We start from the raw sequence: 24,145 nt of genomic DNA on the forward strand, positions 1-24,145 counted from the left end.
TGTTTTACCCACCTACAGACAAGGGAAATACTTTAACAACAATTAACTCCCACAGCTGTGAAAGGATCGACAACAACGTCTAGGAAGAAACAGTTATAACATGCAATAACACATATATAGTCGAGGTATAAAACCCCACTGGACAACCGCCCTCACTGCCTCCCACTGTCCAGTAGCGTGTTATAGCCTCAAGCCGAATAGTGTTGTTTACTGCCTCCCGGACGGCAGGCCTTGTCAGGACCTGAGGTGGGAGTAAAGTTCACTACACAGCCATTTATGTAAGTCCTCTGCAAGTCAAGCACCCTCCAGGAGCCTGACGCAGTAGCATTTAACACTAAACAAGCTTATTAACAAGAGCCACGACTACAAACAAGTGCCCACGAACATACAGGAGGGTCATTCATTACTCATTGTACAAGAACTTGGCCTGCACCTGCAGCCAAGGAGTCACTTCCCTGGTTATGGAGTGTGTTATACACTACTACCCTCTCTGGTAGATTACTATGGAGACTCCTATTCTATATAAGTAGGCCGGGGCGTACGGCCAGTAATGACTCACTTATCCCCTAATGGCGACTGACCGACTCTTATCCCTCCTCAGTCTCTGTCAGATATTAGTGCTTGTCTCAATACGTCTACTCTGTCTAAGCGCTGGTAGTAACTGTGGGAAAGTGTGCCAATCTCCCTCTGCTGCTATGGGGAGGGGGTTCAAACAAGGGGGAGGGGTGTCTGGTGACACACTTACATACGTACACTTGCCCACGCTCTGCTCCCTGCGCTGTCTTACATAAACAAAACACTACTTATGAAAATTCTAATGATCAAACTAGAGGAGCTAGATGAATACCGATTACTTCATTGTCAAGAGCGAGAAATATGAGTGACTGCGTGGATATTATCTTATGACAATCAGGCTGGGTACCTGCATGATCGGGACGCATCTAAGGCCTGATTTCTTAACATGGTGTTAGTAGTTACTAATACCAATGTAGCTGATTCTTAGTACATCTAATTTTTTTTAAACCGTGGTGTTAGTGTTAACTCGTTGAAGACACCACAGGTTGGCATTTCCTAGCCCTCCCTAACAAAGAACACCAGTGATATTCACGATTCATATGCGATTGAAAATTATGTTAAAAATATGATAATATATCAATATACTTCTGTGCTAAAGGTAAATAATACCCATCATCATCATCATAAGGAAGAATTTAAGGTGTTTATAAATGCGCGCGTTGGTGCGCCTTTACCAGTGTGATTTATGGTTCGTTTACATTGTGAGGATCATCCACCAGATTGAAAGAGCTGTCGATTTCCATCACCTCTCCAAGGTTTACAGCATCTTCTTGGTCAGAACATGTTATATGCTCTAAATGGTCTTTATCAAGCTTGGGCTAGTAAACAGCATTACGTAGTAGATGGAAAAAAAATCGTACTTGTTTAACTGTATACAGCACATTTTATTGAGAATGTGAAATATGGAACTGGATTGGCAAATAAAAACAAGATAGGCTATATATGCTACAGGCACAGGAGATTGCAGGATATCCGGTAGCTGGCGAGTTGGTTATTGTTAGGTGGTATGTACTTGTATCTCACCAATTTCAATATGAAACCACTATGGTAATACTTTAGAAACCTTTTTCCCCGTTATTACTGTTTGTTTTAGTTTCATTCTTTTGCAGACACATTTGAATAGTGTTTGGGGGCTACAAGGAAGGTGGCATTTCCCCACTGTTACGTTTTACGTCTACTCGAATGTGTCTGCGAAAGAATGGAACTAAAATAACCAATAATAATGAATGGAAAGGACTAAAATATTTCCATCACTTTTCCAGATTGATTTTGAAACGTCAATCAATCTCGTAATCACAAGCACAAGACGCCACAACATGATTCCAAACTAACTATGGTAGTTGGCAACTAAGAAACATTTCTAGTATAGTTTTGAAAACTCTTGAAAACAATTATTTCATTGCATACATTTGCAGCATATCTAGAACTCCTTGATCATGTATCATCATGCATCAAGCTAAGGAGGTGAGGCTTCCCAGAGTTGTTCCCAAAGACACCCAAACTCTGTTCACATGCATCTCTGAGGGGAGACATGTGTACTTGCCTGTACACTCCAACTATCAAGGATTAGAGAATGTACAGCCCTAACTACAAAAAATAAATAAATAAATAAATAAATAAATAAATAAATAAATAAAAAAAAAAAATATATATATATATATATATATATATATATATATATATATATATATATATATATATATATATATATATATATATATATATATATATATATATATATATATATATATATAAATATATATTTATATATATATATATATATCCGAATGCAGTGTTCAATGTAGACTCTAGGCAGGGAAACTGCAAAGCATTCGTCAGCTGATCGCTTTAGCAGGCACATGAGACACTTCAGAGCTGCCAACCTGTGTGAAGAGTGCTGTTGGTGTTGGGTTCTCCTAACACCACGTCGTGTCTCCTTCCCTCGATAAAAAAAAAAAAAAAAAAAAACGCATTTGCAGAGTTAATAAGATGAGATACGACGTCGGGCCTGGTGTTCGGATTTATTAATACCAACGTTTAAAAAATCAGGCCTAGGTCTTGTCCAAGCCTCTCTCTCTCTCTCTCTCTCTCTCTCTCTCTCTCTCTCTCTCTCTCTCTCTCTCTCTCTCTCTCTCTCTCTCTCTCTCCTTCCTTCATTCTTCTCCCATTCGTTCTTACGTCTTTCTTCATTTTATATTGTGTTATTTTGCTGTACACAACAATATATATATATATATATATATATATATATATATATATATATATATATATATATATATATATATATATATATATATATATATATATATATATATATATATATATATATATATATATATATATATATATATATATATATATATATATATATATATATATATATATATATATATATATATATATATATATATATATATATATATATATATATATATATATATATATATATATATATATATATATATATATATATATATATATATATATATATATATATATATATATATATATATATATATATATATATATATATATATATATATATATATATATATATATATATATATATATATATATATATATATATATATATATATATATATATATATACGAGTATATATATATATATTGTTATGGCCCAGGTTCAGCCACCTCAAAAGATGCCACTACATTCAGGTCACCTTTCCCTAGACTAGCTCCTAGTTTAGTGCGGGCATAAACACGAGGAATACAGACCCTTCCTGGTCATCCCAAACTATCAAAACAGAGATCGCCACTTGGTCTAAATCCCTGACCGAGGAGGGAGAATATAACAAATGCTAAACCAACTTCTACTTATTGAGAAAGAACAGCAATCCACGTGCTAGGGGAGGGGCACAGCTGAGACAAAGGACACACGGGGATGGGGTTTATAATATTCTGTGGACAACCTCCCATGTAACAAGCCAAACACATGCCCAACAGAATATTATATCCTCCTACATGTGAATAGTCTACCTGCTTCCTCCTAGAGGAGCACAAAAAGCTACATGTAGAGGTATGAAATCCTCTGGCTTCAGAGCTCCCAGCAGCTAGCTCTGAACGCCAGTCGCATTTAACGATATAAAAACACTAATGACACCAGTACACAGCAACCAACAGGGCCCATGATGGTCAGAACACCCAACATGTCACAAACCACTAGGAAGCCGTGATGGAGAGGGTAAGACTTATAGTACTCCACAATTCGACTGGAACCACACTCAGCCAAGCCAGTGACTGGTGGTTATCCTACATAGCATGGCAGGGGTATACTGCTGCTAACACTCAGACAATAGTTACTAGTAATGGCCCTCTAAATTATCCCACCGACCCACATGCTAGTGCTCCATCACTCCAGCAAGATACATACATTCTGTCATGATAAACACTGCGTCCCAACTGAACAATAGGGCTGGGGGGGAACCGGTTCCGGAATCAGTTCCCACGGTTCCGCTAGGCCTTGCTTGGAGCCGGTTCCGCCTTAACGGTTCCTCAAAAGTACTGATGGCTGATGCTCGTGAGTTACAAATCACAAACAGTTATGCAATGTTTAAAATATGTAATTATAAATATTATTCAGGAAGTTTTGCAAATGGTATCTACAAATGAACGAAATGGAGTGTAAAGGAATGATACATGAATAGCGTTCCTTCATCATATATTCAAAGAAATCGCATGAATGATATGAAAATATTTCGTTCATGGTGGCCGATTTAGTGTTGCCATATGAATAATAGTTTCTTGACACTGATTGGTAGATGTCCTATGGCGTCATGACAGGGATACATAGTAGTGCGCGGCCGCCGGCAGGTGACTTGCTCATAAGAGCTAAAACTGCCTAAGGGAGGAGGAATCTGTGACCATCATCCTCTTAAATAAATAAAGACCTTATTTATTTTTTATTTATTATTTTTTTTTTTCAGATACTCAAAATAACTTGCTTGTACGTTGTACTCCAACCCTTCCTAATATTTTGCAGGCACCAAGTCTTTTTTCAAAGGTAGCGTACTGAAGGTGCACATATCGCGTGTGTACCTGCTTTGCAGCGTCAGAGCATAGAGAACGGAGGTGTACATCTCACTTATTAAGCTTAAACAATGGCATCCAAGCGGAATAGAACAGCTCCAGTGTGGACGTACATTGAACAGACGTCGTCTGACGTCGTTGTATGCTTGGTGTGTAAAGATAAGCTGAAGTACAGTGGAAGTACATCGAACATGATGAAACACCTGCACACCAGACATCTCATTGAATATGCCGAGTTCAAGGAAGATGCAGATATGGATATTGCTGCCAAAAACCCCAGACCATCCACCTCTATTCAACCAACACTGATCGAGGCCATCACTAGGGCTCAACCCTACAAGAATGACTCGAATAAAAAGAAAGAACTTGACGCTCTGGTTGTCAGGATGATGGTGGAAGACTTACAACCACGATCTGTTGTTGAAGACAAGGGGTTCAAGAGATTAGTAAATGGACTCAACCCCAGATATGACTTGCCAAGCCGCAGATTGTTAGGACTCTCTTACCTTCTATTTACAATAGAGAGGTAGAGAGAGTCTGTCAAGAGATGAAGAAAGCTAAACGCATTGCTTTAACAACAGACATATTATGAACATCCCGACAAACAAAAGCATTCATCACAGTGACAGCTCACTACATATCCCCAGAGTGGGTCTTCAAGTCTGCTGTGCTTGATACTGTTCGTATGGTAAAGTCCCATATAGCAGACAATATTGCAGAGGTAAGACTTGTCTATAATAAATGGATTATTTTACATAAAATTCACTCAATTATGACTTACAATGCTGCTAACATAACTGCAGCAATAAAACAAATGAAAGTTCGCCATACCTTGTGGTTTGCACACACTTTGAATCTAGTTGCTGAAGATTCCTTTAAGAACAATGAGAATGTCCAGAAGCTAAAAAAAAAAAAAAAATAGAATAAATAAATAAATAAATAAAGACTATTGTAAATTTTTGCCATCACAGCTTGAAGGCTTTTGATAAGGCTCATGCAGGTGCAAGAGCAGCACGAACAGCCTTCAAAAAAACTTATTCAGGATGTAGAAACTCGATGGAATTCTACATACTACATGATGGAACGATATTTAAAGCAACATGATCACGTGACATACACTCTCTGCTATCTGGAGAAAACTATTGTGTGCCTGTGTAACGAGGAGCTTGTAATAATTTCTGCCAATATTCTAGATGAGTCCTGGAACCGCTACACACTATTGGTAACCGTCTGAACAACGCGCTGGCGGCTCCAAGACTTGGTACTCACAACGCGCTTTCTAAACGATTCCCCACGGAACTGATTCCGGAACCGGCTCCGCTTGGTAACCGTCTGAGTAGCACGCTGGCGGCTTCAAGACTCTGGTACTCGATCCGCTCGCTGGCGGCTCCAAGACTCTAGTACCGGCCCCGCGCGCTCTTCACGATTCTCCGCGGAACCGATTCCGGAACCGGCTCTGCCTGGTCATCGTCTGAGAAGCGCGCTGGCTGCTCCAAGACTGGTACTCAGCCCGCGTGCTGGCAGCTCCAAGACTGGTACCGGCCCCGCGCGCTCTACTTGATTCTCCGCGGAACCGGTTCCGACGGATCCGCCAGCCTAAGGAATCGATTCCGTGAATACCTAAGTTATCAGTTCCTGCCCACCACTACTGAACAAAAGGAAGCACTGAAGCAGCCATGTGTAGGTTGAGAAAGAGGGAGTGGGAGGAATGGGGAAGGGATGGGATGCGGGTGACTGGCAGCCAGGCACGTACTCCCCACCCTCGCACAAACTCACTCTAAAAAGACGGTAGTCTTGCAAAAATTATTGTTCACTTATGGGAGAGGCTGAGTAAAAATTTAAGGATTCTATGGGGAGGCCAACCGTTCTATTACATTATATATCGAGCTCAACATGAGGGAGCAAAGGTAAGTTGACAAAAATAATATAGGAAGAAGACTAGATAAGTGCATGGGTCTTTAAAGTAAACTGGGGAAGACGGACAGACACTTATCGCACCTTAGGCATCTTCTGTCTTCCTCTTACTCTCTCCCTCCTCCTCTCTACTTCTTTCTTCTTGTCTCTCTCTCTCTCTCTCTCTCTCTCTCTCTCTCTCTCTCTCTCTCTCTCTCTCTCTCTCTCTCTCTCTCTCTCTCTCTTTACTGTACCACTCAATATATATATATATATATATATATATATATATATATATATATATATATATATATATATATATATATATATATATATATATATTGAAAAACTAGAAAGAGTACATCGAATAATTAAAATGATACCATGGCTGAGAAATGTTCTTTATGAAGAAAGACTTAATAATTGATTTATTCAGCATCAGTACAAGTATTCAAAGAAATCATTGACATTAATGTACATGATTACTTCACAGTTGATAGATAATTTACACTAAGAAGACAAATCAATATTAAGATAAAAGATTCACGTCAAATGAAGCAAAGACTTCTTCAAACAGATCGTTGATATTTGTGTCGAGTCCGCTCTAGTGGAAATCGACATAACTGCTTGGTCCCATTCCCACAATGGTGAATTTTGATGGTGACTGCTGCGAATCATTGGCGAATTCCTAAATAGCAACCCTACAACGAATGTGTTGTGACTCGTGCTTTGCGAACACGCTGGCAACTTGTTACGACACCAACGCGAATCCGCTAAGACTATAGAAAACGCGTTGCTACCGCTGGAATACGCTGCGAATTCAGTGCGACTGATCGATGGAATATATATATATATATATAGAGAGAGAGAGAGAGAGAGAGAGAGAGAGAGAGAGAGAGAGAGAGAGAGAGAGAGAGAGAGAGAGAGAGAGAGAGAGAGAGAGAGAGAGAGAGAGACGCTTATAACTTTTCTTTTTATGGGTGTAAGCCCTCTTTGTGTGCGCGACATCAGGATGCCTCCACGGCACGCTGAATTAGAGATCAAACATTTGGAGGAGGCAGTAGACACCTGCCGAAACGATAATTACTCCCAGTGAGGTCTAAAGCACTGTTCAGGGGGTGCTGTGAACTTATCATTAAACCCAGCTGTGACCTCACTGAACGTTTCCCTTTGTGTCTCACAACACAAGGGGGTAGTCACAGCCTGCCCTCTAAAGACAACTCTCTTCCTCCACACAAAACTACAAGCACCTCATAACACACACACCCTTCACTCAAAAATGTTAAAATCATGACGACTCCTACACCAGCCTCGGAGTCCCCATCTGGGGAGGGGACCATAAATGTCCCCAGGTCGGACTGCCTTTCCGTCGACGACCCTAAGTGTCTTGACACCCCCCTCAACTTTTTCTTCGTTAACTTCTGCAACATTCGAGGTCTAAGATCTAATTTTCAATCTGTAGAACACCACCTCTCCTCTTCTAAACCTCATCTTCTTTTCCTCACTGAAACTCAGGTGTCTGAGGCAACTGACAGTAGCCCCTTTTCTGTTCCCTCCTACTTTCTCTATCCTCATTTTCGATCCAAAGCTGGATGCTGCGTTTATGTGCGCAATGACTTAACCTGCTCTCGTGCCCACGCTCTTGAATCTTCCGAGTTTTCCACCATCTGGCTACGACTACAGAGTCATTCTCATACTAAATTTATCTGTGCTGTATACCTCTCTCCTAACTCCTCTGACTATAAGGAATTCTTTGACTACTTAACTTCCAAAGTGGAGCACATTCTGACCCTCTTCCCTTTTGCAGAGATCTCCATTCTATGAGACTTCAATGTTCACCACCAGCTTTGGCTTTCCTCTCCCTTCACTGACCATCCTGGTGAACTAGCCTACAACTTTGCTATCCTCCATGACCTAGAGCAATAGGTGCAACACCCTACTCGTATTCCTGACCGTCTTGGAGATACGCCCAACATTCTTGACCTTTTCCTGACCTCTAATCCTTCTGCTTATGCTGTCACCCTTTTTTCTCCGTTGGGCTCCTCCGATCACAATCTCATATCTTTATCTTGTCCTATCACTCCAATCCCTCCTCAGGATCCCCTTAAGCGAAGGTGCCTCTGGCGTTTTGCCTCTGCTAGTTGGGGGGACCTGAGGAGGTATTTTGCTGATTTTCCTTGGAATGACTACTGCTTCCGTGTCAGAGACCCGTCTTTGTGTACTGAGCGCATAACAGAGGTGATAGTGTCTGGCATGGAGGCGTACATTCCTCACTCTTTTTCTCGTCCTAAACCTTCTAAACCTTGCTTTAACACAGCTTGTTCTCGTGCTATACATGATAGAGAGATGGCCCACAAAAGGTACTTAAGCCTTCCATCACCAGAATCTCATGCACTTTATAATTCTGCCCGGAACCATGCCAAGTCTGTTCTCCAACTAGCCAAAAACTCCTTCATTAACAGAAAATGTCAAAACCTTTCAAGATCTAACTCCCCTCGTGATCTCTGGCATCTAGCCAAAAATATCTCCAATAACTTTGCTTCTTCTTCTTTCCCTCCTGTACTTCAACCACATGGCACCACTGCTATCACATCTATTTCTAAAGCTGAACTCTTTGCTCAAACCTTTGCTAAAAACTTTATCTTGGACGATTCTGGGCTTGTTCCTCCCTCTCTTCCACCCTCTGACTACTTCATGCCACGTATTAAAATTCTTCGTAATGATGTTTTCCGTGCCCTTGCTGGTCTAAACCCTCGGAAGGCTTATGGACCTGATGGGGTCCCTCCTATTGTTCTCCGAAACTGTGCCTCCGTGCTTGCACCTTGCCTAGTCAAACTCTTTCAGCTCTGTCTGTCAACATCTACCTTTCCTTCTTGCTGGAAGTTTGCCTACATTCAACCTGTTCCTAAAAAGGGTGACCGCTCTAATCCCTCAAACTACCGTTCTATTGCTTTAATTTCCTGCTTATCTAAAGTTTTTGAATCTATCCTCAACAGGAAGATTCTTAAACATCTATCACTTCACAACCTTCTATCTGATCGCCAGTATGGGTTCCGTCAAGGCCGCTCTACTGGTGATCTTCTGGCTTTCCTTACTGAGTCTTGGTCATCCTCTTTTAGAGACTTTGGTGAAACTTTTGCTGTTGCCTTGGACATATCAAAAGCTTTTGATAGAGTCTGGCACAAACCTTTGATTTCAAAACTACCCTCCTACGGTTTCTATCCTTCTCTCTGTAACTTCATCTCAAGTTTCCTTTCTGACCGTTCTATTGCTGCTGTGGTAGACGGTCACTGTTCTTCTCCTAAATCTATTAACAGTGGTGTTCCTCAGGGTTCTGTCCTGTCACCCACTCTCTTCTTATTATTCATTAATGATCTTCTAAACCAAACTTCTTGTCCTATCCACTCCTATGCTGATGATACCACCCTGCACTTTTCCACGTCTTTTCATAGACGTCCAACCCTTCAGGAGGTAAACATTTCACGCAGGGAAGCCACAGAACGCCTGACTTCTGATCTTTCTAAAATTTCTGATTGGGGCAGAGCAAACTTGGTATTGTCCAATGCCTCAAAAACTCAATTCCTCCATCTATCAACTCGACACAATCTTCCAGACAACTATCCCCTCTTCTTCAATGACACTCAACTGTCCCCCTCTTCTACACTGAACATCCTCGGTCTGTCCTTTACTTATAATCTGAACTGGAAACTTCACATCTCATCTCTAGCTAAAACAGCTTCTATGAAGTTAGGTGTTCTGAGACGTCTCCGCCAGTTTTTCTCACCCCCCCAGCTGCTAACTCTGTACAAGGGCCTTATCCGTCCATGTATGGAGTATGCTTCTCATGTCTGGGGGGGTTCCACTCATACTGCTCTTCTAGACAGGGTGGAATCAAAAGCTTATCGTCTCATCAACTCCTCTCCTCTAACTGACTGTCTTCAGCCCCTCTCTTACCGCCGCAATGTTGCATATCTAGCTGTCTTCTACCGCTATTTTCATGCCAACTGCTCTTCTGATCTTGCTAACTGCATGCCTCCCCTCCTTCCGCGGCCTCGCTGCACAAGACTTTCTTCTTTCTCTCACCCCTATTCTGTCCACCTCTCTAACGCAAGAGTTAACCAGTATTCTCAATCATTCATCCCTTTCTCTGGTAAACTCTGGAACTCCCTGCCTTCTTCTGTATTTCCACCTTCCTATGACTTGAATTCCTTCAAGAGGGAGGTTTCAAGACACTTATCCACCAATTTTTGACCACTGCTTTGACCCTTTTATGGGACTGGCATTTCAGTGGGCATTTTTTTTTATTAGATTTTTGTTGCCCTTGGCCAGTATCCTTCCTACATAAAAAAAAAAAAAAAGAAAACTTGAGTTGGACCTTGAGCTGGAGGAGATCGAAACTGATCTGGCTGTGAATAGACAACGAAAGGCAAGAAAGGAGAAGCAAAAGGTTTGTTGGACGAAACAATGCTTCTCATGCAACAAGAGTTTGGCAATTATGACAATCTGATGTGCTGTGGAAGACGTGCAAAATTACATTAATCACCTGTGGATGCCCAAAGAAATGTGCGGCATCGTACTCATCAGGATTACTCCTAGAGTTGGAAAGAAGGACACAATATGGAGGAAAGTACCTGAAGTTGGTTTGGGCCTGGCTATAACTTTATGGGTACAAAAGCTTTGGCGTATTCTCTCTCTCTCTCTCTCTCTCTCTCTCTCTCTCTCTCTCTCTCTCTCTCTCTCTCTCTCTCTCTCTCTCTCTCTCTCTCTCTCTCTCTCTCTCTCTCTCTCTCTCTCTATATATATATATATATATATATATATATATATATATAGATAGATAGATAGATAGATAGATAGATAGATAGATAGATAGATAGATACATTAGAGATGTATCGGATTCCGGGTTTCAGAGATCCGTGCGGATGTGGATGCGGAAGCGGATATCAAAATATGACATCTTCGCGGATGCGGATGCGGATGTGTTCAGGATTTTGACTGTTTATTGATGGATGATTCACTGTTTAATATTATAACACCAGTCATTGTCAGATGGCAGCTGTTTTGCCATAGATACTGCTTTTTGTAATCTTAAAGTTTTATGACGAGTTTCAGCCACACATGTGTGTTACCAGGATACGGGACGAGGACTCAACTTGTCGTGCATCCCACCGACCACTTTCCTCAACCTCCACCCTTCTGAACGTGGTTGTCTATAAAATCTATGAACAACTGATAATTTAGCACATATTTAATATTCAAAGTTAAAGACAAGCAAGTTTCTTTTCAAAAACAGTAGCTTATCTATCTTTCTCGGCAAAAGTCGTTTGCGTTTAGCATCACAAATCAGGCTAGGGATGGGGTATTCGTATTCGGTATTCGTATTTGAATACATTTCAAATAGTATTCGGGTGTATCAAAGTATTCGCATTCATATTCGAATGGGAAAAGTATTCGTATTCTTCAACTAATATGCCGAATAATCTTAAATCCATCATCAGAAATAATAGTTATTGTTCCTTCCAAGTTACAAATCTTCGTTCCTGTTTGTCCGACGTGTATGATATATATATATATATATATATATATATATATATATATATATATATATATATATATATATATATATATATATATATATATATATATATATATATATATATATATATATATATATATATATATATATATATATATATATATATATATATATATATATATATATATATGTATGTATGTACATATATACATATATAATAGAAGTGAGATCTACAGCAGGATACTAGAAAAGACTCGGCTATTATAATTTGATATAGGTATTTTGTTGTTTCTTTCAGTACAGCTTAGATATATACTTGAAATTTTTTTAAAACAAATATGTCTAGGTATGATAAACATGTACAGAATATATGTTATATTATAAGTTCATGACATCATTTTACTATTGAATAACTTTAGTACCATATTGGGCTCATTGCCGAGCTACCTACATGAAAGTTATTTTCAACGAAAAGTATTCATGAATGCATTCACGAATACTCTCATGAAGTATTCGTATTTGTATTCGAATTATCAGTATTTCAATGTATTCCTATTCGTATATATATGAAGTATTCGTATTCGTATTCGAATACGCAGCTCTTGTATTCACCCCATCCCTGACCAGCACTACTGAACAGCTGCTCACTAGGGACGCTACTTGGTGGACAGGAGAGCGACCTTTCCTAAATCAGGGTAGACGCTCTTCATTGTCTTCCACCATTGCGGACTATCTTGGCTTGTTCCACTGATTCTTTTCTTCTTATGATACTTCTCATTATCTTTTGAGATACTCCTTGCTACCGAATCCGCTTCAGCTTCATCATCACTGCAAGAATAGAGGTCATTGCTTCATCCAATGTTCTACAGGTGGTGGGTGTTTTACTCAAATCATCTCTTCTTCGTTTTCTTCATGGTTCTTCATCTTCCTCTTCTAGAATAGTCAACTCACTAAGCTCCTCACATACTCTGGCAAGTGATCATTTTACTTGATCAGTAACGTGACACGAAGAAAAGAATTTACTCTTGTATCTTGGGTCAATATATGTTGCAACTCTGTAAAGATCTTCACTTTCAACCCAAGAAAATTTTTTTCTCATCATCAGTTCGCATTGCTTGTTTCATGATGTTTACTATCTGTGTTGCTTCTCTGTCTTATTGTAACTCAGTCACTGATCATGCATCTGGTTCATTTTTAGAGTTTGAAACTGAGGTATGAGTTTCTTCTGCAAGTTCAAAAGCTCCTGATGTGCTATGCTGAAGAGTGTGTTTTAAGGACATTACAAGTGGGATTACTTCAGCTGCTGTTGATGTGGAGTCACTAAGTATTTTTTTTTTTTTTTTTATATCTCCATAAGGTTGTAGAACTTGAACACATTTACACATCATCAACCATTCAGTATTGCTGAGCTGTTTGATTTTGGAATTGGTAGCAGCATACTAACATATTGACTCCTTTATTTCTAGTGTTCTTTTCAGCATGTGTAAGGTGCTATTTCATCTTGTGGGTGTATCATGGACAAGAGATAGCTTAAGTACTTGCAGCCTGTTCTGAATCTTTTTCAGTTCATCTTGTGCCATTGTAGAGTGATGAAAGTGCGTAGCAATACTGCGACACTTTTGAATCGTTTTCTCTATTATCACTATGTGATGATATTTCAGTTTTAGCAATCAGTTGTATTTTATGCACAGCACAATCCATATTATTTACACCTGACAGAAACAGAGCTTTTATCATATTTGCTCCAGCATCACGCAACATTTTTACTAGATATGTCCCACTTCACCAACATATCATCAAACATTTTAGAAATATATTCTCCTGTGTGCTGTGCTGTTCTTCTTGTGGTTCAGCACCTAACACAAAGTTCATTCTTTCAAATTCTTAATTTATGTTATGTGCAGTTAAACTCAGCAGTGAGACACCTGCTGAGGTATCCGACCACACATGAGTTGTGAAGGAAAGTTTGTTATCCTGCTTCACTTCATCGATTAGTTCTTTTTTTTTATTTTACTGAAAACAGACTCATACACATCATTGCATATCATTGTTGAATAATTTTTTTTCTTTTTAGTCTGTATAGTGGAGCAACTTCAATCATCAGTCTCTTGAATCCTATGTCCTATGTGACTGGAAAGTAAATCATTCATGACTAGCATTTCTGCTATACATTTATCCAATTTATTTACCTTAGGGTAAGAAGCATCTAACAATTTTGCACTCTGAAAATATTCAGCAACATTTCTCTGCTTAACATCCGTCTTTGCTTTTTTGCAAAGGAGTTTTTTTCTTTCTTTAGTTTCTCCTCCTACTTCTTTCTCTCTTCTGCTATTAACTCTTCAAACTGTTCTTTATGCACTGATTTCAAATGTTTTTTTTCAAAGATGTAGTTCCACGTCCCTTTCGTGAATAATCTTTTTTGCGCAATAGACACCGTGCTAAGTCATTTGGCATATTCATGAAATATTTCCACACCTCACTGCTTTTTGACTGCATTGTTCAGCTGCTTCAACACCCAAGGCAATAAGGCTTTGTAAACTTGATTATAATATCCTTTTAAACACAAACATTGACAAATTGTTTACCAGGGAGCAGTGAGTATGTATTAAGGAAGGAGCAGTACTTTCTTGCTTCAAAGGCAAACTAATCACTGCAGCCTCTGGCCAGATGGGGGCCTGGGCCAGTGTGTGCCTGTGTGCGTGTGGTGACATGTTCACGATGTCAGTTAGAAATTTATGGAACCGTATTATAAATTTCCTATGGTAGATATTTAGCAAATGTGACGGCGAAATTGACTTTATACTGGTGTTTTTATTCTAGTAAGACGAACATCGGAAAGCCCTCTATAATAATAAAAACACTAGGTAATTAGTTACACTTCCGCTGTGAAAAATCCGCTTCATCAGCAACATCACGGGACACAGGAGACAACAGGACAACACTCATGCGGTAGATAAGAAACGCTCAGCGCTGCCAGTTCATATTTTTCAATATTATTTTTTGCATAATTAGGTACACATTCACAATATATATATTTAAGGACGAAGCTCTGAAATATTTCTTGTGAAATTAAAGAGGGAATAATAAGGTCTACAATCTATACATTCAGTCACTGCTGCCACACATCCTCTCTCTCTCTCTCTCTCTCTCTCTCTCTCTCTCTCTCTCTCTCTCTCTCTCTCTCTCTCTCTCTCTCTCTCTCTCTCTCTCTCTCTCGCCTTGTCAGCCAGCTGCTTCTCTTCATACTTAGTTATTACTTTCGCAATATATATACATGCCTATATTACGTTCATTACTGTTACACAGCTGAGTACATACATCCTTTTGTAAATTAACATGATACATACATTACATAAAAGTATGTAGTTATATACTATGTAGTATGTACGTGTAGTTACTTCATAGTCACTATGTAAAATTATCTCGCTCCTTCTGCCCTTCCGTAAAACTCTTGACACATTAGGTTGTGTAAATTTCAAGGGAAATGAATACATGATATTACATGGTGTTATTTTAGTAGATAAGTAATTTATTATAGACACAAAAACACACATCTATTAATTTTCTTCAAACTTCCAAGCTCTTTACTCTGAGCCTGTAGTCTGCACTCTGCAGTGACTCGATCTGCACTCTGTGTGTGACTGTAATCTGAATGTGTAATGTATAAAATATGTATATACGCCACATGTTCTGTTTAGAGTGCGGATGCGGATGCGGATATATTTTTCATCACAAATGCAGATGCGGATGCAAATGCGGATATTCAGTTTATCAGAACTGCGGATGCGGATGTTCTGCGAATGTGGATATCCGATACATCTCTAATATATATATATATATATATATATATATATATATATATATATATATATATATATATATATATATATATATATATATATATATATATATATACTATCACCACCACTACCGGGATATTCTACTTCACCACCCCCACCATCACCTCTTTCCTCCGCTAGGAGTGTGAGCTGAGGATCCTGCCCTCTGAGCCTTGTGGCCTTACCAGGGAGTCTGTTCATGCATCCTGGGACGCCTTCCTTGCCCAGCGCCACGGCCTACCCTTCTGTACCAAGGGAGATGCTCAGGGTGGGTAAACGAAGCTGTGTAAGTGTGGTAGTAATAGTTGTAGTAGTAGTAGTAGTAGTAGTAGTAGTAGTAGTAGTAGTAGTAGTAGTAGTAGAAATAGTAGTGCTGGTGATTTTGGTGGTGGTGGTGGTGGTGGTGATAGCAGCAGCAGCAGCAGCAGCAGCAGCAGCAGCAGTAGTAGTAGTAGTAGTAGTAGTAGTAGTAGTAGTAGTAGTAGTAGTAGTAGATAGTAGTAGTAGTGGCAGTAGTAGTAGGAATAGTAGTAGCAGCAACAACAGTAATAGTACATTTCTAGGCTCTATTTAAGTAGATAGTGTATAGATACATTAATGGATGGATGGATGAATGAAAAGAGACAATTTATAGTAAAATAAATAAAAACTATTACAACTGAATCATGAATGGAATGCATGCATTTACATACTATATGAATCATTATGAAATGGAATGATGTAGCATATCAGCAACACCCAGTAGAGCAGTTGAGGTGTTAACGTAGTGTGTCTGTGTGTGCGTGACAGGGCGGTGGGTGGTGCCGTGTGTCTCGTGTGGGGGGAGGAGCGGGTGTGACTGGGTGAAGGCGGTGTGGCAGCCCTTCACCTGCACCCATCACCCACTCAACACTCATGCCCTCCAGCAATGTCTAAAGGGAAAGACGGTGAGTTAGCAACTCAAAAAAAAAAAAAAAGAATAAGTGAATGAATGAAGGTGTGAGTGAACTCGTGTGTGAATGAATGATTGACCGAGTCATTGTGTGGGTATGTGTATAAAAAAGTAAAGTTGGGGCTTACGCTGCGAATGCCCGTGGCCTGGCCGCTCATCCACTCACTGGTTTCTGAGCCTGTGTTGGATGACATCCTTCGGCCCGGGATTCAGGGCTACTTTGACATCTGTGCGCCGAGTGCCCAAAGCCCGGGTTTGTAGCCAGGCGTGCTGATCACTGCACCACGGAGACGGACTCGCTAGTCTTTGCATTATGGAGTCGTAGACGCTTGGTTATCACGTTTGGCTGCGAAACCGCGGCTCCCAGTTCGAATCCGAGTTGGGGCAGTTAGCGCAAAGTTAACCCAGCTGTCCATTCTTCCTTTAAGTTGGTCGAGGAGTGGAGTGCATGAGGAAACCTGGATACCACAGTGGCTTTGTGTTCTGGGCTAAGAGTGCAGCCACACTGCCCGCAATTTGCTGGGAAGGTAGAGGGTATCGGAATGCCTAGCGGGTCAGAGGCAAGAACAACACATGTTAACTAGTACGAGTGACCATACCAGACGCGGGTAGCGGGTTCCCTCCAAGCTTACCCGCTATCCTCCACGCAAAGTGAACCCACATATCGATTATAATCGCTCAGTGGCTTGCGGGAAGCCAGGCTATCTGTACCTACACTAGCTCACATGAGTAGTGATGAAATAATAATTGTTTTTTTTTTTCAGCGGAGGGTGTTGTGGGATTTCTACAGAGCCCCTACACAAGAATGTTGGTGTCCTCTAAAAAATGCTAGGATGATATGTCTAAACAACTGAATATAACAGTTCTTATAAGTTGTGTTGACTCATCGATTAGGTTAATATTTACTTATTAGTTGGACCACATTTCTTTGATGGATACCATACATTACCTACTATATAATGACTGACTTCCTGTGCAATTTTCTCTCTTCCGATGTGGAAACGGCATCGCTTGCCTCTACCCGCTAGGCATCCCCCTGCCCTTTACTCTCCCAGCAAATCGCGTATAGTGTGGCGGATCATCGACTAATGACACGGAGATGAGATGCCGCGGCCATGCGCAGCTATTGCATATGCCGCCAAATTTCCTGTGTGTGCGTGGGTTGACTTATTCATCCTCTCTCTCCCTCCCTCTTTCCCTACTCTCTCTCTCTCTCTCTCTCTCTCTCTCTCTCTCTCTCTCTCTCTCTCTCTCTCTCTCTCTCTCTCTCTCTCTCTCTCTCTCATTTTTCTCTCAAAGCGCTTTTCTTGTCCGACATCTTTCAACATTCTTTATTCTCTTCCATCCCTATTGTCTCCACAAAGGCCCAGCCTATTACTTCTTCCCACATCAGAGCACCCTTTCACCCCTTCCTTTACCGTTCCCTCAGCTGGTGTTCGTCGGGGACAGCACCAACAGAGGAATGTTGTACGCCCTGCTGGAGTGGGTGAACGGCACACTCACTTCCTGGGACAAGACACACGACCTTCGGCTGGTGCGGGGTGCTAATGGGGGAGACACCACCTTTGCCTTCGCTTACTACCCGAGGTTCTGGCTGCCCTCCAATAAGCGTCCAGCCTTTGACCATACCCTTAACCAGCTCCTACAGAGGTAAGGAGAGAGAGAGAGAGAGAGAGAGAGAGAGAGAGAGAGAGAGAGAGAGAGAGAGAGAGAGAGAGAGAGAGAGAGAGAGAGAGAGAGAGAGAGAGAGAGAGAATTAATTTATCTTCTTTACCTTGTTCTCCTGTATCCTTTTCTCTTGTTTTGACTCCATTATTGCAGTTCTCTACACAGTAAATCAATTAAAGTTTTGTACATCTATCTTCAATTGTGTAGCGGCAGTCGCGCGTAACTCATGTTGACTTGTAAGTGCTTGTTCCTAGTAATAGGTTTTCGAAACCAAGGTGATGGAGCTCAGTAAGGAGGAGGCAGTAGATACCTGCCGAAACGATAATTACTCCCAGTGAGGTCTAAAGCACTGTTCAGGGGGTGCTGTGAACTTATCATTAAACCCAGCTGTGACCTCACTGAACGTTTCCCTTTGTGTCTCACAACACAAGGGGGCAGTCACAGCCTGCCCTCTAAAGACAACTCTCTTCCTCCACACAAAACTACAAGCACCTAATAACACACACCCTTCACTCAAAAATTTTAAAATCATCATGGCGACTCCTACACCAGCCTCGGAGTCCCCATCTGGGGAGGGGACCATAAATGTCCCCAGGTCGGACTGCCTTTCTATCGACGATCCTAAATGTCTTGACACCCCCCTCAACTTTTTCTTCATTAACTTCTGCAACATTCGCGGTCTAAGATCTAATTTTCAATCTGTAGAACGCCACCTCTCCTTTTCTAAACCTCATCTTCTTTTCCTCACTGAAACTCAGGTGTCTCAGGCAACTGACAGTAGCCCCTTTTCTATTCCCTCCTACTTTCTCTATCCTCATTTTCGATCCAAAGCTGGATGCTGCGTTTATGTGCGCAATGACTTAACCTGCTCTCGTGCCCACGCTCTTGAATCTTTTGAGTTTTCCACCATCTGGCTACGACTACACTCTCGAGTCACTCTCATACTAAATTTATCTGTGCTGTATACCTCTCACCTAACTCCTCTGATTATAAGAAATTCTTTGACTACTTAACTTCCAAAGTGGAGCACATTCTTACCCTCTTCCCTTTTGCAGAAATCTTCATTCTTGGAGACTTCAGTGTTCACCACCAGCTTTGGCTTTCCTCTCCCTTCACTGACCATCCTGGTGAACTAGCCTACAACTTTGCTATCCTCCATGACCTAGAGCAATTGGTGCAACACCCTACTCGTATTCCTGACCGTCTTGGAGATACGCCCAACATTCTTGACCTTTTCCTGACCTCTAATCCTTCTGCTTATGCTGTCACCCTTTCTTCTCTGTTGGGCTCCTCCGATCACAATCTCATATCTTTATCTTGTCCTATTGCTCCAATCCCTCCTCAGGATCCCCTTAAGCGAAGGTGCCTCTGGCGCTTTGCCTCTGCTACTTGGGGGGACCTGAGGGGGTATTTTGCTGATTTTCCTTGGAATGACTACTGCTTCTGTGTCAGAGACCCGTCTTTGCGTGCTGAGCGCATAACAGAGGTGATAGTGTCTGGCATGGAGGCGTACATTCCTCATTCTTTTTCTCGTCCTAAACCTTCTAAACCTTGCTTTAACACAGCTTGTTCTCGTGCTATACATGATAGAGACGTGGCCCACAAAAGGTACTTAAGCCTTCCATCACCAGAATCTCATGCACTTTATATTTCTGCCCGGAACCATGCCAAGTCTGTTCTCCAACTAGCCAAAAACTCCTTCATTAACAGAAAATGTTAAAATCTTTCAAGATCTAACTCCTCTTGTGATTTCTGGCATCTAGCCAAAAATATCTGCAATAACTTTGCTTCTTCTTCTTTCCCTCCTCTATTTCAACCAGATGGCACCACTGCTATCACATCTATTTCTAAAGCTGAACTCTTCGCTCAAACCTTTGCTAAAAACTCTACCTTGGAAGATTCTGGGCTTGTTCCTCCCTCTCCTCCACCCTCTGACTACTTCATGCCACGTATTAAAATTCTTCGCAATGATGTTTTCCATGCTCTCGCTGGCCTAAACCCTCGGAAGGCTTATGGTCCCGATGGGGTCCCTCCTATTGTTCTCCGAAACTGTGCCTCCGTGCTTGCACCTTGCCTAGTCAAACTCTTTCAGCTCTATCTGTCAACATCTACCTTTCCTTCTTGCTGGAACTTTGCCTACATTCAACTTGTTCCTAAAAAGGGTGACCGTTCTAATCCCTCAAACTACCGTCCTATTGCTTTAATTTCCTGCCTATCTAAAGTTTTTGAATCTATCCTCAACAGGAAGATTCTTAAACATCTATCACTTCACAACCTTCTATCTGATCGCCAGTATGGGTTCCGTCAAGGCCGCTCTACTGGTGATCTTCTGGCTTTCCTTACTGAGTCTTGGTCATCCTCTTTTAGAGATTTTGGTGAAACTTTTGCTGTTGCCTTGGCCATATCAAAAGCTTTTGAGAGAGTCTGGCACAAAGCTTTGATTTCCAAACTACCCTCCTACGGTTTCTATCCTTCTCTCTGTAACTTCATCTCAAGTTTCCTTTCTGACCGTTCTATTGCTGCTGTGGTAGACGGTCACTGTTCTTCTCCTAAATCTATTAACAGTGGTGTTCCTCAGGGTTTTGTCCTGTTACCCACTCTCTTCTTATTATTTATTAATGATCTTCTAAACCAAACTTCTTGTCCTATCCACTCCTACGCTGATGATACCACCCTGCACTTTTCCACGTCTTTTCATAGACGTCCAACCCTTCAGGAGGTAAACATATCACGCAGGGAAGTCACAGAACGCTTGACTTCTGATCTTTCTAAAATTTCTGATTGGGGCAGAGCAAACTTGGTATTGTTCAATGCCTCAAAAACTCAATTCCTCCATCTATCAACTCGATACAACCTTCCAGACAACTATCCCCTCTTCTTCAGTGACACTCAACTGCCCCCCTCTTCTACACTGAACATCCTCGGTCTGTCCTTTACTTATAATCTGAACTGGAAATTTCACATCTCATCTCTAACTAAAACAGCTTCTATGAAGTTAGATGTTCTGAGACGTCTCCGCCAGTTTTTCTCACCCCCCACCAGCTGCTAACTCTGTACAAGGGCCTTATCCGTCCATGTATGGAGTATGCTTCACATATCTGGGGAGGTTCCACTCATACTGCTCTTCTAGACAGGGTGGAATCAAAAGCTTATCGTCTCATCAACTCCTCTCCTCTAACTGTCTTCAGCCTCTCTCTCACCGCCGCAATGTTGCATATCTAGCTGTCTTCTACCGCTATTTTCATGTTAACTGCTCTTCTGATCTTGCTAACTGCATGCCTCCCCTCCTTCCGCGGCCTCGCTGCATAAGACTTTCTTCTTTCTCTTACCCCTATTCTGTCCACCTCTCTAACGCAAGAGTTAACCAGTATTCTCTCTGGAACTCCCTGCCTGCTTCTGTATTTCCACCTTCCTATGACTTGAATTCCTTCAAGAGGGAGGTTTCAAGACACTTATTCATCAATTTTTGACCACTGCCTTGACCCTTTTATGGGACTGGCATTTCAGTGGGCATTTTTTTTTTATTAAATTTTTGTTGCCCTTGGCCAGTGTCCTTCCTACATAAAAAAAAAAAAAAAAAGGATCACTCCAGTCATTTGCGAGGCAACCGACAAAACGATCAGTTCTCCACTCGTAGCTCGGCCACTGAACTTACAGTATGTGCATGTATGTATTCGTATATTAATGTCTAGTCAATACAAACAGACATAAGGGATATTTCGCTTGTCTTGTACAATGTATTTGCTCTTCTCATGCCAACTCAGGAAATTTTATTTAAGATTACAGTCATGAGTATGATTACAGTATGAGTGATTATGCTTAATTAGCCGTGGTGCTCAGTAATATGTTAATGTATTATCTATTATTGTACTCTGAATTGTAAACTGGAGCTTTTCATCACTAGCACTTTGTCCTGAACAGTGTGCACGATTGCAAGCTTTCCTTGAAGTGAAATGTTCTGGAATTCACTTCAGAGAAGATATAAGTGAAGTACACAACTTTTGTTGTGAAAATGTCATCCTGCATCTTCTCATAAAGAAGATTTTCTTTCACGGCACGACCTCGTCCCATCAGCATTGTTATTTCCTCTGGAAGTTGTAGCACGCTATTTACAACATTGCCACAAGTGCCACCATACCTCTGTGTGAATTAGGAAAATAGAGAAGGTAGCACCCATTTCTTCCTAAAGCACTTTAAAAAATTCTTGAAGTTATCGCACTCCCTCGGATGTTTTACAGCCTTTGCAACGTCTGCGAGGATTTCTTGAAGTTCAGGCCAACGGATGAGTCATAGTGGGAGGGAAGGAGATTATGCAAGATTTTCTTCCTTATAATTATTATATTTTCTACTCAACTCTTAGTGGCACCCCCGATAAAGCACAAATGACACCCATGCACCATCCTCTCAGCTCTCTCTTGAAAATGGACTTGTTTGCCACACTGTGCCCATCGATAATGTAAATGTTGTAAAGCGTGCTCTTCTAGCTCTTTCTGTTAAGACTGTTCAGTGGCTTTTTCATAACTTCAGTCTGTCCAGTCTTCCAGGCTGTAACAATACTCTGTTTTCACTCTATCAACAACTGTGTTCAGTGTCTTTCTTGTACACAGACTAAAACTAACACTCAAACTTCATTATCTTGAGCCCACTAAAGACAAATCAGCAAAAGCTAAACCTCATGCTCTTGTGTCTCATTTTGGGATTTACTTATATTACTCCTTCATATAATGTAATAATATTAAAAAAGTCTTCACAACATCTGCGAGCATTCAATATTAAACACATCTTCATTGAAGCCAAACATTTTGTTTCGTATGGATTCAGACTATTAACCCTGCAATAAATAGATAAATAAATAAATAGATAAATAAATAAATATATATATATATATATATATATATATATATATATATATATATATATATATATATATATATATATATATATATATATATATATATATATATATATATAATAAACAAATAAATAAGTAAATAAATGTAAAGAAATTGCCATGGACCATTTCAATTTTAAATGAAGATAAATTCAGCACAAGCAACAATAATTTTGGTTTGAAATATATTTCATCAAAACAGAACTTCATTGAATCATACAAAATAATAGCCAGCTAACATTTCTAGTATGAAATATATTTCTTACAAACATAAGCTCATGGAAATATACGAATACTTTTGAACTTTCTGCCGCGAAATCAATTTCTAGCAAACAGTTTTGAAATTATGCAAGAGTACGCAACTTGCAAACAATTCCTTTTCAAAACAGATTGATTAATTTTCCGTTTCAACAAGACAAGGAAGGATTGAAGGATTCTCTCTTCAGTGACAAACTTTTCAATGTTAGGAACGAACGTAAATTTCAGCTTGTTCTAATTCCGCTGATAGTGGTGGTGCTGCTGCTTCTTTCTATCATCTTTTTCCGTTTTTCCTTTCATCGCGGTGCTTCTTTTTCTTCTTCTTCTCCTTCTTTTTCTTCTTCTTCTTTTTCTTCTTCTTTTTCTGATGATGATGATGGTGGTGCCTTTTATTCCTCCTTCTCCACCTCCTCCTCCTCCCTCTCTCCTTCTTCTTCTTCTTCTTCTTCTTCTTCTTCTTCTTCTTTTTCTTCTGATAATGATGATGATGATGATGATGATGATG

At 40.4% G+C, this 24,145-nt stretch overlaps 1 protein-coding gene across 1 annotated transcript in view; it reads left to right on the forward strand.

Annotated features, from left to right (window-relative positions):
• LOC135092138 (uncharacterized) overlaps positions 1–24,145 on the forward strand; it is a 154,662-nt gene that overhangs the window by 94,592 nt on the left and 35,925 nt on the right. The window contains exons 15-17 of the mRNA XM_063990392.1: positions 16,034–16,160; positions 16,682–16,818; positions 18,253–18,473. Coding sequence (XP_063846462.1) covers positions 16,034–16,160; positions 16,682–16,818; positions 18,253–18,473 — 485 coding nt within the window. The remainder of the gene's footprint in view (positions 1–16,033; positions 16,161–16,681; positions 16,819–18,252; positions 18,474–24,145) is intronic.

Source organism: Scylla paramamosain, chromosome 39 (assembly GCF_035594125.1).
Source record: "Scylla paramamosain isolate STU-SP2022 chromosome 39, ASM3559412v1, whole genome shotgun sequence".
Classification (NCBI taxonomy): domain Eukaryota; kingdom Metazoa; phylum Arthropoda; class Malacostraca; order Decapoda; family Portunidae; genus Scylla; species Scylla paramamosain.